The following is an 18,123-nucleotide window of genomic DNA, read 5'->3' as shown; positions in this document are numbered from 1 at the left end:
CCCCACTGATGGAAAAGATCAGTCAGTCGGATGAGGCTTTCAGCAGCTGGCCCACAGGAGGACACTGCACCGTTCTCACAGAGACACTGAGACCATCTCATGAATATTATGTATTATGTTGGCTTACAGAGGGAAAAGTATTAGTGCTGAGTTTCACTTTGATGAAAGACCGTGTCTTCCAGGCAGAGCAGATCCAAAAAGAAAAGAATTACATATGGCACAAAAACACAATGCCTTTTTGTTCCTCTAATTCTGTTAATTGTCGCAGGTAAAGATTAAGTGCTCTGGTCCTTTTAATTCAGCGTCAAATGATGTAGCAAGATCTCTTTATGTCTGTCTCTCTGTAACTTTCTCTTCTCTCTCTCTCTCTCTCTCTCTCACTGTGTCTCTGGTGGAGAGGAGGATTGAGTTGTCATGTAGCTCTAATAGGCAGCACAGGGAATCATTAGTCTAGCTCAGCTCTCTGACTGATGGGCATTTCACTCCAATCATCAGAGCGCACTCACACGGCCGCCACTATTGACACGGTGTCAGAGCTGAGAGGGGATGGCTTAATCAGGCGCGACACACTCAGCATTGATTTGACAAGCGGCCGTAATGACCTTCTTGTTTTTGTAAAGGATCACTGTTTATCTGGGCTGGCACTGATGTGCCGAACGTGCCGCATCGTCATGGAAACTGTTATCCGGACATAGCCGGGCCTCTGGAGGGCACAAGGGAGTGAAGGGGGCCACACTGTTGCCACGGCAATAGCTCCTCCTACCTCAAGCGATGTCTGTCCAATACAGTCCCGTTTCCTTCTGTGAGTCCTTAAACATTCAGATTTCTGCTGTAGAGAAAAGAGCTGCAGGAATTCATTCTCAAATTGGTCACAGTAATAACAAATCCTTTTCCGCATATTGATTGACAAAAGTTAGAAAGTAAGAAAATTAGAAAGTTCTCAGTTTCATTTTCGCTCCGGTCAAGCCATGCAGAAAATAGTTTTTGATTTGTGAATTTATTGACTTACCAAATGGGCCATAAGGTCTTTTCTATTCATGCAGGATAATGCCTAACGCCGGCATGTTGGCCGATGTCATCGCTCTGCTCCCTCACCCCGCTGTCAGTGCCTGATTTGGGAGACTCAGAATGATTTCTTACGTTATTTACAGTCTTGTATTTGACAGCACCTTGCCTTGTTTGTGTTTGACCTTAATTCAGAAGAAGCAGGTTATTTTATGGCCGTAAACATGCCTTTACTTAAGCTGCTCCCGCCAGGTTATTTACAAAAAGAGCTGAGGATGAGGCTGCTGTCAGCGTGTCAGTGTAATCAGCTACCCACTCCTCCTCCTTCTCTCTCTCTCTCTTTCTCTCTCTCTCTCACACACCATAGTGCATGTGTCAGACAGTAAATATTATTGGCATGCTGACAGGTCTGAAGCCACAGCTCGCTGTGTAAAATCGTTAATAAGCAGCATGATGGGGCCACTTCATCCCAAGGTGAGAATGTAGAGCCCTGTTTTCATCCACAATTATCCAGAGGACATGACAAAGGCTCTGTTGTGAGATGATTTCAGCCTGAGAGCTGTTGTGTTTTGTCTCTGATGTGGTGAGCCGTGAGAGAGAGCATGAGAGAGAAGGAGACACACAGTGAGGAGAAATGAATCGTCCAAAAAGTCTTCCACCCCAGGAGTTAATGCCTCTACTGAAAACTGCTCATTATATATTCTCGTGTAAAAGGTATCTGCGAGTGTTAAAGAGATGTGTTGTGTAATAATATCTACTAATAAATGTGAAGTATTTACCATTTTTAATACTTGATATTGAATATATTTGGTGTCACACAGTTCATCTACACTGAGACGTGTCTTTGTTGGCGGTGTGCTTGTGTTTTATCAGGAGTGACTGGGAGACTGAGTCTTGCATGGTTACTTTTGGTAAACATACTGCCAAGTTAAATGGTTGATCAATCAATTTCACTGAAATCGATCTGAATCAGTTCTGCCTGTGTGAACACAGAGGGAGCCACTTTATCGCAAATCAATCATTCTGAAAACATCTCACAAAGGGGCCAGTTCTTACTAACAAGCCATCAATTTAAGCCGGTTGGGTGCCACCTTTATCAGGCTACAAATCAGCAGTGCAACCAACATCTGCTCTACTTCCACCTCTCTTTATTGCAGCCTGCTTCGAGGGTCAAGCTCATTTTCATAGCTGGAGGCAACATGGCACCCTATTTGCACATAAGAGCCCCATCTGTGATTATGGCCTGAATGTCAAATTTTACATCCACTTCCATAATTATTGACACCCTTGTCTAATATGAAGAATAATAATAAATATAATTCACCTAAACAGGAGATTTGTGCTTAAAATATAGGAACTGAATGTTTTCTATTCAATAAATTTGCACATTATCCCTAATAACCTAATACTGCACTTCTTTCAAATCTTAATAAATGCATTCTTAATACATTTTGAAAACAGTTATAAATAAAGAAATATTTAAAAAAAAAAATTAATTAATTAATATTTACAAAATAAATTAATTTATTTATACCTCTAAGAGCCAAAAGCCACATTGAACACTGAGCTGCCTAGTTCTGAGTTTGTGGCTTGACTTGACTCTTGACTTGACTCTTGACTGAATTGACTTGACAATTAAACAGCAATTTAGAAAAACCTAGTTAATTAACGTGTTAGGAATAAAACTGAACCATGGAGCATGCTATTAAAGGAAAATAATCCACAATACGATGGTGCGATTTCAAGCAAAAGAATGATCCATTCCAACTATTATCATTTTTAATTTAATAATGAATTATGTGGATTTTTTTAACCATTTAATGTTGTGGAATGTGTACAAAACAAGTTAGATCCTGCTATCGCTTTTATACCACATATTTTTATAGCCCATTCTAACAGCTGGAAGTTAGTCTTCTTTACTTTCTTTGAATTTATTTTCCCTTTTTTCTTGCGCGTTTGTCATTTGTGATTTGCATTAATCTGCTTAGTCTTAGACGATGAGGAGCATTAACAGTAACATATTAGAATGACTACATTAATATAAACATGAGCCGCTCTTACAGAAAGCTGTTATCTGTATTGAAGCAATTAATCGGACTAATTAACAGCTCTGAGGTATAAGCATGGTTACACAATGAGTGATAAATGCACAGTAAAAGCGATGCCGTGTTTATTTGTTGTTCTTGTTTTCAGCATCCTCGCTCGATTAAGCTGTTATCATCGTGGTGGGAAAAAACATGACAGTCATTAGAACACAAATACATCCATTTTAATTTGAGAAAATACAAAAAGAAACATGTACAATTTATGTACAAACTTTTTGTACAAGACAGTATGTTTATCAGCAGGTTATATTTGACAGAGTCAGGTAGATCAACTCAGCACCATCAATTTCTTCATTTCTCCCTTAGCCCAAAACAGTTCAAACTCCTTTTTCCTGTAATGAACAGCCAAATAATTAAATGGAAACTGAATGTTCTGACTTTTTATTAAAATGAACCAACAAAAAAGAAAAAAGAAAATAAATAAATATTCCCAAAGCAGTTTCAGCTTAGGATTTTAACTTTCAGTTAAGACTTAATTCCCTTAAAGCACATTATTCAATACAGTTTGTAACGTTGTATTGACAGACGATTTTTTACAGTAGAATAATTGTCTGAAATAACACTCTTCAACAAGTGGACAGATGACCATACAGACACATTAAACCTCATGTAGTGCCCAGCATCATTCGGTCAGTGTGTTCTACTGCTGTATTATTCACTTAGTTCGATGTCTGGCGTAATAAACTGAAACTTGAAGCTCTCTTAGATGCCACTTTTCGCTTTAGTGGGTCTTCAGGTGTTCCTCCTTCGGTCTAACCGCAGCACTGCCTGCACTGTCCTGGCATGGAGGCTTGCATGGCTTGGATGTTCTCCATGCCAGGAATAGATGCCACAAAAATCCTCTTAATGATTTGAACATCTGACTGAATGATGCTGGTTTAGAGACAACTTCATGGCACTTTAGACAGACTGATATGTAAAGAACAGTGGTTTCACCTCGCAGCAGGTACACACACACACACACACACACACTCTCACACACACACACACACACACTCACACATGCACACACTGCACTGAACTGCTGTGGCTCTCGTTGCACACTGGAGAATAAAGTCAAGCTGAAGGACAAGCCTTTTTTTTTTATCACTTTGTGGACAGACTTTAGCTGTCTAAAGAAAAGAAAAAAACATCCTAAATCTACTGACAGAGAAAAAAAACATTCCTGATATATACTAATTGCTATGGTATATCTGTAAACAAATAGGTGATAGTGAGCGTTTTAAACAATGACTTTATTACTAGAACATATAATTGCTTAAAAACTGGCAACATGGAATGTAAACGCTGATATTAAAGAAATAACAAACTGAAATTACAGTAGAACGACTCTGAAATTAGCTTCACCCAAAACATTCATCAAACCCGAGTTCTGCACCGCACTTTAGCTTTTCTTTCCGTCGCACCGCATGAGTTTCATTACAGGAAAAGAATCTTGGACAAAGCCTTTAAAATGACTCCAGTATTTTATGATTTATGATTCATTTTAGGTCTGAATCCCCCCCCCTCCCCCACCCAGACTAGCAAGTATGTTATTTAACAATCCAATTTTTACATACAGTTTACTCACATAGTTTTTTTTATTTATTTAAAGAATCTACTTGCTACAAAGTGTAACATCCATGTATTCACAATTCATAATCACTTGAGGACAGAGCCTAGTGGGCTGCATTAGGATCAAACTACATCCAGTGGACAAACATTAAAGCTGAGATCCTTGTTCATCAAAAAAATAAAATGTGGCCTATAAATGGGCAGAATTTACACAACATAATTCAACACTAAGCGTTATCATATATTTTATTTTTTCCTCAGTAGTAAAATTGCTATGAGTGTTTTTGTTTTTCTTCTTCTATCTAGCATTAGATGGTGATTAGCTCACTGACCGACTGTGCCATTTTTAAACACAGTTTTAAGTGTATTACAGTTTATGCACATGAAAATATTTCAGCATGTTACTCTGTTTCCTGAGACCTAATTTAGGTCAATATCAATGTTAACGATCAATTCTACCCTGAGAAAGAGAGAGTAGATGCAAGCCATTGGCAATGACCCATTCTCATGCACGTTTTCACCATCAATGTTCACTTTCAGCCTGGAATTATAACTACATCTAATTACGGTATCAATAGTTTATCTCAGCCAATAAAAATGAATAATAGAATATTGTCATTGATATAACTAGGTCCTTCGAAGCAGCTCAAGTATCGAGTATTAACGTACTCTCCCAGAAAAGAAGACGGAGAGCTGAAAGCTGGAACTTTGCGACTGTCTCCTGTAGCACGAGACGGACAGTACACTTGTCCTTTTAAAAGCATGATATGTTCTGTTGCCAAGGGTAAAAATGGACAACAAACTTAACTGGTGTGTACTGAAGCCTTGTTAATATCTATTTAAGATCATTTTAGAAATAAAGTTCTTTGATATGTATAAAAATAAGTACAAAATGATTATGCTTATGTGGATAAAAAATAACTATGTACGTACAGTATGTATAAATCTGACAGAACACTTCAAGCAAAGTTCTGCGTAACATATGTATTATTACACTTCCCACATGAAGGCTCAGCACACCACCCTGTTCCAGTGTGAAGTGTAGTGCAGTTCCTGTCTAAGAGCAGAACAACACAACACACTGTCCAACATCCTCTTTACGTGATAATGACAACGACGATTGAGTTTCATTGAGTTGTGGATTTCGAAGGCATCATGGTTGGTCACAGAGAACATCCAAGCACGTCTGTGCCTCTGTGCCAACGATGTGTCAGGTAGTGCCACCAATCAGAAGGAGGAACAATGGATGCCCACTTTTCGCAATACGTGGCATTTAACACTACATATTCTTCTAATCAGAGAGAATGTTTAAATATGCTTTGAAAACTCAATCACAGTGGCATTATCACATCGTGAGTGCAGTGTGTAAACCCAAAACATATTCGCACAAGTATCTGATTCCTGTGCCTCTTCCAAACGATGCATTATGAGCCTTGATCATACACTTTAACAACCGCAGCAACACACCAGCAGTCAAGCATGATGGAAAGACATCAACAAAAGTAGTGCATATCCTGATAATGTATTGCCAATTTAGTAGGGCTACGCTGGAGATGACCTCTTGCATTATTACATGAACATGATAAGTACATTCCCGTACGTGATGGCCTACACTGTTTATGTGGATGGAAAGAAATCAGTTTCCCGCTCTGCACGTCCACGTTGTGTGCATCGTTTACTAAAATGAAAACTTCTCCACACAAAGCAGGACTGAGGGCCCTTAAGCATCACTCTTCACCCTTAACAGTCGCTTCTCCTAACAGAGCCACTCCACAGTCAGCCAGCAAGTTTACTCACTGTGCTGTGAATTCAGAAACGTTCACACTCCTTTCAGAATCCGGTCTCAAGTTGTTTTTCACTATTACATTTAGTGCAAAAAGAAGCAGATGAGGGTGTGTGTGTGTGTGTGTGTGTGTAGTGGGGCTTAAGCGACACTTTAGATGAGGTTCTTTGGGTAATGTTAACGAGCTGAAAGACTGTGACCCTCATCCTCCATAACACAAAGCCTTCTGCACAGAGTCAGGTCACTACAGACACAAAATATTGCAATGAATTACAGGAAGTACTTCTTTACTGTTTTAACATAATTTCAAAAAAAGTGCTAGAGGGCTGTACAATCCTTATTTGATTGTCATGTACATCACTATGTATACATTTATAAATTAAATGTTTCCAAAAGCATGGAAGTAACATTAAAGGTATACACATAGGAGGTCCCTTCTAGTTTCCATGATCACAAAAAAAACCCAAAAAAAAAACCCTCGAGGTGTAAAATGACAGTGAATCGCTATTATCATCACCGTTTTCTCATCACCGCTCATCTTTTACATCCGGATGTTCCAACTCGTCAAAAGCCCGGGATTCAGCATTCATCTTCAACTTCTCTGATCGGTGGAATCAGGCTGCTAGTGGATTTGTACTGATTGACTTGATTGGCCATGTGAGTGCTCATGGGCTTGATTTGAATGTTCCTTGGGTAGGCATTTTCTGGTTCATCTGTAAACCATTTCTTTTCTGTGAGACAACCAGGCAGAAGAGAGGCAGGGGAAGATGGAAAAGGACAGTATTAATAGAGTAGAATAAAACATGCTGACAGTTGAATGCAGCTCTGTTTAAAACACAAACCCTCTTTTGGGTATCTCTATCCTGAAAGGATAAACGGCATTCAACATTCATAGAAAGAAATACAAGGTATAAGATGACTTACTCTATTTTCTCTCATGAGAATACGGTATAATGTATGTAAAAGCTCTAAACACATTCAGGACCGTAGTGTAAAGTCTAAAAGAATAAGGGACATCATGCTGTGTTCCTGTGTTCATTATCACGGTGGCATCAAGTCGGAACTCTGAACATTTTACACTCTAACTTGGTCAAATCTGGGAAATGAGACAGCATGCCAAATTACAGAGGACTTAAGCCATGTGTGGGATGAATTTCTGTCTTCATCCCACAGGCACTGTCATTTCCTAGCACTCGAACATTTCTAACTCCGACTGTAACGTGAAACTCGCTGCAGGCTCAAGGGTGTCAGCCAGCGCAGGCCTGCAGGCTACAGTGTCACAGCACAGGCGTTTGATGTGAGTGGAGTTGTGCCTGCGGTGGTGCAACGAGTCAGCCACCTTGCTCTATTCCCCTGAGTTCACTACTGATATTGGCACTCATATTGCCCTGAGACATCCCCCGGCATGGCAAGAGTTAAGAGAGCCAATTTCTCAGGTACTGGGCTTCTCATCATGTTCTCCTTTCTTACATTTTGATGAGACTTCTGCCAAGACGAAACGTTTAGCACTCAATTTCCTTGGTTTGGATGAAGAAGTTACGATCGAACCAATCCGAATTCGAGTTTCTGGCAATTTATTACATAATGTCGGGGAACTAACAAATAATCAGCCTGATTAATACACACAGACCTTGCACAGATCAGATCAGCAAAAAAAAAGAGCAAATCTAAAAATACATATATGAAGAGGAACGCAATCAAAAAAAAGAGTCATATATATATATATATATATAGATTGGTTTCATCAGATGAACTCAGGTATAGAGGTTAAAAAGTAGAGGAGGATGATCAACCGCATGCAATGCTGGGGTGATCCTAAGCATGACAGGAGTTAAGCAGTAGCAATAGCCAATTGCTTTCTACCTGAAAGCAACAGTGAAATGTAGGCATGACTTCCTTCGAAAATAAAATCAACAGCCCCTCTCATTACAGTGCTCCACAAGGACATGATTAAAATATCTCACAACAGGTGCTATATCATGCAGAATCATTAACTTGCATACCTTGGCTCATTCTATTCATCCTTGTTGCACTTTAGAAAAAGAAGTGGTCTAAGTAAGTTTTACAGTTCTCAAGGTGAGAAACATGTCTAAAACACGGTTACTGACATGACCATATCCTTTATGTTAGGCTAATGGTAAACACCTTCAGTCAAACTTCCGAGGTGTTCAGAGCTTTAAAAACAATTTGCACTTTAGCATGCATTTCATGTTTATGTCACACTCAATCGGGTTATTTCTAATATTTAACATCTACTGAAATGACAAAGGTTAGTAAAAGGGGAAAAAAAATCCTTCTCCTAGCATTTATCTGTCTCGTTATGAGGGTCAGGAATTGCCAAATAAACTGTCTCGCTCCAAAACAGTTGTAAAAACATGGAGTTTTCTAAAGGAAATGCACTTAAACTTCAAGTAATACCTTGCAGTTGCAATATCTTGAGGGTTTTTTGAACCCTGCAGAGTTATTTTGTTATTTCTGAATAGTTTGACATAACTCTGTAGGGCAGTCACTTGGGAATATGTATATATATATATATATATGTCCATTTCGGTACATTTTTTACTAAATCAGCTGAGCTCTTGCACCTGCAAGGATATGAGGACATTTTGGATCTCAGGATTGGATCAAATTCAAACAGACTCTCTTAACAGCTCTACATCCAAACTAACAAGTTCAGAACTACAGAAAAACACAGCTAACACACACTAACACATGGACATGCAAATGCAGCCCTCACACATACATAGACGAATGAAAATGACACCAGGTAATGAACTTTCTACTCCGCTTACATTCTATTACAAATAGACATAAGGACTTAGGTCATGTCAGAAGATGGCATAGCCATATAAGCCTACACCACTCAAACAAACAAACACACAAGAAGTATTTGTATATATTTATATATACAAATATCTATGCACAATCACACAACCAGAAGACTATTCACTGACTCAAAACAACACACAAAACAGGTATTTATTAGTTAGATTCTTCTTAACCAGCTAAGAATATTGAAATAGTTGTGTGAATTAAACAAATGTTCTAATTACACAAATTACACAAAACTTGTAATAGCGAAAGCTTTCACATTGCCCTGGCATTTTACTGCATGTTTATAATGGAACAGCCAAACACAGGCCAGTGCTGCTATGGTCCTGAGATAAAGTGTGGCTGAAATGAAGCAATGAACTAATGAGTCCAGTGTGAGCTCAGAGCAAACATCACATGCACATCACCACAGAGCAAATGCACAAACAACACAAGCAGATTTGGGCAGAAAAAACACAAACATTACACCTTAGGTATGACAAGTGCTCACAACAGCAATCAACAAGCACACACACACACACACAGAGAGCACAGACACACAGTATATAGAGAGGTACAGGTTCTTACTTGTGTTTTTCGCGGCTTTCGCGGGTCTTGCTGCTGCGGTTGGGCCGGTTGGTGGTAGGGATGGAGTGAACAGAGGAGCTCTTCTTGCTGGATGAGTGTGAGGAATGGGAGGAATGGGACAGGCTGGTTCGCGACTGACCTGCGTTGTGGTCAAACTGCATCAGGCAGAAGATCAGGTCTGTGGGGACAAGCTCGAACTCATAGGGCGGGTTGGTGATGACATACCTGTAAATGTACAGACAGCTCAGTAAGGATTTAATTACAATATAATTTCGATGATATTATTACGAATATTAATACTAATATAGCTGATTAATGTTTTCAGAGAGCAAATGAATAGATTTCATACTGAATGCATTGACAGCTGTACCACCCATATACTGAATACCTGTTGTGACTCTAAATCTCATTGAAAACCTTTCAGAGGGTGATGTTTAGAGTAAAATCCATTTGGAAGTCGAGGACAGCTCACCTTTTTGTGCACTGACTCGGTGTACTCAGGTGTGCATCTCTTAATCTATAGATTCCAAAGCACAGCATGTTGTAGGTTTTTAATGCTTTACAAAACAAGTCCCCGTAACAGCCACCATCCTAAAAGAGAGAAAATAACAAATTAGAATGATTCATGATTTGGGTCAGATTTAAGAATTCAAAGATGTGAAATTTAGTAACCTGCTATAAATGTCACTCGTCAACAGTAAGGATCAATGTTACTAAGCTGTTAATGAATGAGCAGGAGACAGTTTGACATTGCTTTATTTTTCCAACTTCTTCTTGCACTCACTCGCTGACACACTCTCTCTGTCTCTCTGGACCTGCTCTGCATGTGCAGAATATTTGGTTTGCATTAGCGGGCAGCAGAGGCGTCAGACAGGGGAGCATGTGCTGTTGGGGAAAGTGACAAAAGCTGTCATCTCTTCTTAAGCATCCACTTACCCCCAAGTCTGCAAAAGGGCCATCGTAGAGGGCGAGCTGTGCCACGCGACACCTGTCCCTGTTAGCTAGCGTCTGCGGCGTGCTATATCCTCCGCGCAGAGCATTCTCCTCGGCCAACAGCGCCTCCAGCTCCGGCGTAGCCCCTCCTGTCACCAGCGTCCGGATCAGCGTCAGGATATTATCGTTGAAGTACGTCTGCAGAGATGAGGTAAAGGATACGGACAGCAGCACCATTAGAGTCACCATGGAAGACAGCAGAGATTTTGGAGCCATTCTGGGCCTTGTTATCTAGACCCTGAGCTGTCTCTTCACATTGCGCTCCCCACGACGGGAAGAGACACAGCAATGCAATTAAGCCAGCTGTTGTTGTTGTTTTCCCTCCTCTTCAACATTCATTTGATATCACCAGCCATGCTTAACAGGAGAATGTTTCACACACAGTATCACTGGCAAACTGCTCCAGTTATCAATTACTCGAAATAATTATCTTTCTAGGATCTCACGATTCAGTCAGTGAATAAACTCGTTCATGCAGATCATGCATTAAGGACTCAGACTTCTTGTAAACACAGTGGATTACATGGTCATCATGATAAGCCAAATAAATATTCTAATAAAAAATTTAGAAATAGTTAAAAAAACAAAAAACAAATCAGTACAGAAAAGCTCATGTTAGGTGAGGTTTTTCATGTTAGGTCTGTGGTTTGATTTCAATTTTTCTGCATCTTTCTTTTTTCACAGTCCACTTACATACCTGTACATGTGACACATTAATGCATGGTGCTGACAACACACTGTGGTGAAAGGCAGGTCTCTTTACCCTGTGTATCTGTGTGCATGTGAGAGAGAGAGAGGAGCCGGCCTGAGCGGCAGCAGGAGGTAGAACTCAGACGGTGTATGGAGTGACACCTTTCCAGGCCCCTGACAGCACCATTCAGCTGAATGATAGATGAGAGCTGTCTATTAGCCAGCTTCACCTTTGTCCAGAGTGGAACACACTTGAAGGCTGCTTTGTTCTAACTTCACTCAAAGTGAAAGGCACTAGAATTAAGCCATCATGCGGAAAGTGGGGGTGGGGGGGTTGTAGTGATGGTTGTAGGTAAAGGAAAAAAATTGAGAGAAATAAAGATGGAGAAAGAGAGGAAGAAAAAGAATGAGAGAAGCCTTGTCTCCTCCTCTCTAACCAAGATGACATTGTTTGGAGATTAAAGCTTTTGGACGCATATAAGCCCACCTGTGTGTCAAGAAGTGCCATTAAAGAGAACTTGAGCACTTACCTTGTTTAAAAAAAATCTAATAAGCCTCTTGAAAGTTCATTTCATGACACAGTATATGAGGAGTCTTGGTAACAACTTTCCTTTTGATGTCACTACTGCTGACAGTCTGATCTATGTGGCATTTTATTTACAAACCTCTGCCTAACGGTAATGCTCGAGCACTACATCTGAGCACAGCAGAGCATGAGTTTTTTCCTTTACAATTTTCCTGAGGATTAGCTTCAGCAGATCAGTAGACACCATCATGTAATTCTATATAATCCTCATAAGGGGAGAAAAAAATGAAACTTTCTGCCAGAGAATGATGTTCAATCCATAACTATGTTATTTAAATGCAAATAAAGAATAGTACTAAAAGTACAAATGTACTTTTGCCAAAATGTACAAAGGTCACTATATACGACAACCAAGAAATATTAGCATTAAGAAAATTGTGCTAAAGCAGTCATTCATTCATTCAATCTTCAGTAACTGATTCATATCTTTACTAATGGCTTTATCCTGGTCAGGGGCATGATGGAAGATATGATCAATACTGTGATAAATCATTGCAAGGACTAAAGCTTAAAGGAAAACTTTAAAGTTTAGAGCTGATATGATGATTCATTTAAAGACGTAAATCAAGCAGGAAATATGATTGGGAAGGATCAACAGTAAACTCACAGCGCTCATAAGAGAGTCGAGCACACTGACAGCAAAAGCTGTCCCACAGGCAAAGGGTTGGGTCAGATACAGCTCTGTATCCGGATCATCATCGTCATCTTGGTCCAGGAACTGAACGTTTGAATCGTTCACTGTGGCAAAAGAACACAAATTAGAGATGAGACAAAAGGCAAAGAAGTGACGAAGGATTATAAACAAAAGGGTTTAATGTACATCTGTAAAAAAATATATATATATATATATATGCTTTTAATAGAAATTTGGGGCATTGAACTGGTGCTGAGAAATTAATGAATTGTTAATTATTACATGTTTCATATAAATAAAATAAATAAAGACAGACCATGCACATTGAGTATCATGCAGTCTGCAAAATATACAACAGAAAAAAAAACACAACCAGCATCTGTGGAACACCACAGTACTGTACTAATAATGACATACTCAAAAACTAGTTATTAAAAGCATTTTCAGAAGGTAAAACTATGTATATATACTCTGAAATACTACATGCAAAAATACAGATGAATGGCATAAAAAGTGCGGGGAAAAGCTACTCTAGAAATTCACTTCATTCTCACTCAATTCTCTTCATGAAGAATAAGCCAGGCTTAGCTAACAAAACATTACGTGGAGATTGTTACTGAAAGTTCAGAGGTTTGAAAAGTTAAAATAAAAGCACTGTTTACAAACACATTTATTTTTGTGTACATTTATTTTCGGCTTGAACTCTAATTCATATTTTCAGATGAACAAGTGTTGTTTTTTTTTTTTGGAGGATGTTTTCTAGAGTAGCCAGCGTTCGGAGAAAATGCCCTGAAACCCAGTTCGATTTGAGCACAGCTTCATACAAATCTTTGTTTCAGCCTTCTTCAAAATGTATGCTTTAGAGATTAAGACCAGCTCAAAAATAAATAAATAAAAATAAACGGCTTAAAGGGAAGATTTTATCTAGAGGGTTTTTTTTTTTTTTTTTTTAAATTTGATTTCTTCCCAGACTTCCTGTGAGCTGTGGAAGAGAAATGTCAGTCTTTCAGACCGGCTGCTGATGAAAAAGAGCCTGGGCTACAGAAATGAACTGCAGGGAGATGCTATGGAAACAGCCACAAGGACAGACTACTGTAGTGTGATCAAAGGCCTAGTGATGCTCAGAGAGAGAGGGGGGGGGGGGTCCAAAACAAGAGAGTCAATTTCAACCAGAACCGAGAATAAAAATGTGTTCAAAGTGATGCCATGGGAGCAGGCCTTGTCTGCAGCAAGAGAAATCAAGACAAGCCGATGAAGGAGGCTGAGCATCAGTGCAGTGGAGGCACAGCTTACCCAGTTCTGTTATCATTTGTATGTTGGTTCCACTGTTTTTTTCCTGACTGAATGGAACCAAAGGCAGTAGTTTGCCAGGCTTAGCTAATGACGATAAAACAATGTCGAGGGGAGATCGTTATTGAAACAAGTTCAAAGGCAAGCAAAAATGCAAAAGCATAATGAGAGTATCATATCAAAAGTGGGATTAGAAATGTAAAGGTACAGTATTTCCTTTCAGAAGGGCACAGTGTCTGTAAGTGCAGCAAGAGATACCAGACATCTGTGCCTAACTGGTAAACAGAGCCTGCCTCCGTAATGTGTGGGTTTTAGCCGTTTAGTGCTAGAGTGGAAAAGTACTTGGAAACGGGAAAAAAGCAGTTGATGGTATTAAGGCGATCATAGGCAAATGCTTAAAACCAGCTACATTTTTTCGGTTCATGAGGTTTCTTGCCATGTTGGCTACTCTAACAGCACTGAGATTATGTATCTCTGATGTGGGCCTCTGGAACCCCTCATAGGCGATATCTGATTCCTCTGGTCTTGAGGGGCCACTGGAATTTAAGTGTGTGTGGTGTGTTATACTTATAGGCCCTTCCATTGAAGTGCACTATAATTGGGTCAGTGGAGAGTTAGAGTGGCCAATCCCATGTGCTTTAGTGCCCTCTGAGATCTGAAACTTTCATGAGTCCCTCTGTCCTGGGAATACAACCAGCGTCATTGTTATTAATAAATGGACCCATTTTACCAGATGAATTTTGCCTCTATGCAAGTCCAGCTATTCACATGCATTAAAGGAAATATTGTTATGCACCTGACTTTGACCTATTTAAGCGCAACAGTCCAGAAAGCCAACAGACACACATTTCATCAAGCATAACAGCAGCAAGACAATTACATCATAGCTGTTAGACTTATAACAATATATCTGGATATTGAAACAGTGATGGCAGTCACCTAGTTCAGTTATGATTGGGATGTTGGAGCCAGTGGTGACGGACGCCTGGCGAACCAACCCATGCACTGGACTGTTGTCTGGAGACGATCTGTCCATTCCAGGAGGTGTAAAACCTGAAGGAGTGAGGGAGGGATAATAGATTATAAGCAGGTAACTGTAGTAGTCAATCGAGCATATTCCTGTACTGTTATTATGTAAGCAGGAACATTAATTTCCATGAAAAAAAAACCACTGCATTGAGGTCGTGGTAGAAATGCCTTTGTGTTGCTGTAAACAGAGACAATGTCAAATATGATATAGAATGAAAGGACCACACTGTCTGCCTAAAACACTGCACTGTTGATATTCAGCTTTTAGAGGTCAGCTGAGACATATTTAGCATTTGCTGCTTTCCATCAGCTGGTAGGTATAAATTTTATATGTTGTTCATTTTGTTACCATAAAATTGGTGAAGTGGATCCTGAAAACCTTTTATGTGAAAACGCGATTCTGAGCCATGAAATACAAGCGTCGGTGACGGGACTATGAATTCACATGACTTGACACTTTTGCATTTCCTCAAGCTGACAAGTAAACACCTTAAATCAGTAATGCCATATGCATAATGCATCAGGCCTGTTTTGACATCCATCATTTAGTGCTGACTAGAGAAAAAATGCAAGCATATAGTTTCCTTTTTTGTACAATGGAAAACATAATGCAGGAATAGATTCAGGTCACAAAGTTTTAAAAGTATACTGCAGAATTCTGTGTGCTCACAGAGCCTCTATTCAGCCAAAAGATGTAAGAACAGGGAGAAGACACTAACATTTTGCCACTTTCCCCAAATTTCAAACTGCAAACAAAATAATTCCTGCTTACAGGTTTGACACATCAAATAAACAATGCCAGAGTAAAGCTCCTTACTGGAAAAAATCTAAACAAATCAGAACAGGTATCTTTTTTCATAATGTCTATGAAATTCACATTCCACAACAAAGACAGGTAAATACTATCATGGTTAACATTTTCACTTCTCTGCTGGAACCAGTGCTGCAGCACAGTGCAGCTTCTGGTAAAAGTTTACACCACAGGAGAGGTATTACAGAAACAACCTAACTGTGAAATCTTACCTTTTCGGTAACAATGACAACTGAAGCTAGGAGCTCATGTAGGACAATAGCTTTTGCAGAATATCAATTCCAAAGTTTATGTTCTAGTAACTCCACACAAGAAAAAACACACAGGCATCCTAACCTAGCAAAATCTCCTAAAAAGTGCCCTAACTAGGGTGGTACTTTAACTTCTATGCTCAGGTTACTTTGCTTGTAAATGTGTATCATATTAACCTGCTTACTTATATTAAATGCCATATGACATTACATGCTTTTTATGATGACATTTGTAAAAGTTAACCAAAGCTATGTTATGTGTTTCGATGAAAAAATGCTGAATCTGAACTCTACCGCAAATTGTTACAATGGCACTGGAGAGACTAATAGAGAGGTCTCACTTTCTCTGTGTCTAGAAATTATATTAAAAATCTTTAGAGAAATTATTATTATTATTATTATTATTATTATTATTATTACTATTATTATTATTGGAACAGATGTAATAATATATTGTACACTGACATTAGTATGAAAAGGTGAAGAATTTTTTTACCTAAGTTTACAGTACCTATGCATGTTAAAAACATGCTTTTGATGTGGTTCCCCCACTGCATAAATCATCAGGTTTTATATAAATTATAATTGCGATTGCATACATTTTTATAAAATATTATTTTTAATCTAAAGAGCATAAAAATTAATGTATATGAATATATTTATAATTATTTAATGCATACAATTGATAACATTTTCATATAATATAATTATTCAAATAATAGTATTAATAATATAAAAATATAAGTTATTTATATAAATTAATTTGCTTTTTTATTATTATCAAGCCTTGCTTTCAGTTTAAGTCATGAAAATGAAATGGTTGTATATAAAAGACAAAGCCATAGCTTTTTATGATAATACCCCCCCGCAACCATCCCACCCCACCCCCAAGGCTGTAGGAGAACATAATATAGGTTCACTAACAAAAACACACACCCCCAGGCACTGCTCATTTTGCACTTGTCTATACCTTTCCCCTGGCAATAAGCTTGCTGATTTAGTCATTTACACCTTTGTCTTCAAATTCAACACTGTGCATTGAGAAGAAGGGGTTAGGTAGTCGGTTACAGAAATGATGCAGGGTAAGACGTTTTGCTAAATCTGTGTGTCCTGTAATAAAACAAACATAACAAAACAAACAGTGACCTGCTCATAATATAATAATGTGTGCTGGCTATTATATGCTAAATTAAATACTGATTTCCTTTCTTTGAAATCAGTACTTATTTGAAGTTCCTATCGCCAAACTGATTCTTTTTTCCACTATCGAGCATGTTAATGGGAAAAAATATGTTCTTCAGTAGATCATCACACCAGATGTTTAGATGAATTAATAGATGGAGCAATAATGACACATTGTCTTCCTGTGTCTCTTCCACAAACAGAATGATAAAGGTCTATTATCAGCCATGACGGGGGACCGATTCTTCACGAACGAACAGCCGCTGCTGTGTTACAAAGAGCATTCTGCTTAGTCTCACACATTTCTCACAAATGCTGTCATTTCAAAGCTTCAGCTCCATCGTTCTCTGCAAAAGTGGCTCCTCAATAACAGTTGAAATCTTAATTGTTCTATGCCAGCTTGTGTGGGCTGTGTAATTTGCGTAATGAAGAGCAGCTGAAGAAGTGGTGTTGCTGATTTGTACTGCCTGCTTAATGATGATGAATCCTGATGGGCACAAGAGGGTTACATGTTTATCTGAATGCATAAACAATCTGTTCAACTCAATTTGTCGGCAAACAAATCTGCCGCAGCCCCACTAATGGAGGCAAATAATGCACGGTCTGCAGTGTGATATTTGGGAATTTTAGCAGTGCTTTGATTAAGGCAAAGATGATATCACACATGTATAACGAAAGAATGCAAACTGAAGTAGGACTAATTAATTCAGTGTACATGAAACAAATAAATGTGATGTAATAATGCTCCTGTTTCTGTCCCTAAATTATGCACTTCTATTATCCTTGTATTCCATTAAGATTTGTCTTAATA

General features: G+C 38.8%; 1 protein-coding gene across 21 annotated transcripts in view; it reads right to left on the bottom strand.

Annotated features, from left to right (window-relative positions):
• Positions 1-3,252: 3,252 nt before the first annotated feature.
• Positions 3,253-18,123, bottom strand: part of kcnma1a (potassium large conductance calcium-activated channel, subfamily M, alpha member 1a) — a 133,309-nt gene continuing 118,438 nt past the window's right edge. For 14 of the 21 annotated variants that reach the window (XM_058384687.1, XM_058384695.1, XM_058384723.1 and 11 more), the window contains 7 exons: positions 14,979-15,092; positions 12,723-12,853; positions 10,783-10,977; positions 10,319-10,437; positions 9,847-10,071; positions 8,451-8,479; positions 3,253-7,178 (listed from right to left, as the gene is read on the bottom strand). In XM_058384687.1, coding sequence (XP_058240670.1) covers positions 7,027-7,178; positions 8,451-8,479; positions 9,847-10,071; positions 10,319-10,437; positions 10,783-10,977; positions 12,723-12,853; positions 14,979-15,092 — 965 coding nt within the window. In that variant the 3' untranslated portion in view covers positions 3,253-7,026. Of the gene's footprint in view, positions 7,179-8,450; positions 8,480-9,846; positions 10,072-10,318; positions 10,438-10,782; positions 10,978-12,722; positions 12,854-14,042; positions 14,127-14,606; positions 14,616-14,978; positions 15,093-18,123 lie in introns of all 21 variants that reach the window. The other 7 variants (XM_058384758.1, XM_058384794.1, XM_058384804.1 and 4 more) reach the window with 4 other exon arrangements.

Source organism: Hemibagrus wyckioides, linkage group LG03 (assembly GCF_019097595.1).
Source record: "Hemibagrus wyckioides isolate EC202008001 linkage group LG03, SWU_Hwy_1.0, whole genome shotgun sequence".
NCBI classification, from domain to species: Eukaryota; Metazoa; Chordata; class Actinopteri; order Siluriformes; family Bagridae; genus Hemibagrus; species Hemibagrus wyckioides.
The sequence above is the reverse complement of the archived record's forward strand: the minus strand, read 5'-3'. Positions and strand labels throughout refer to the sequence as shown.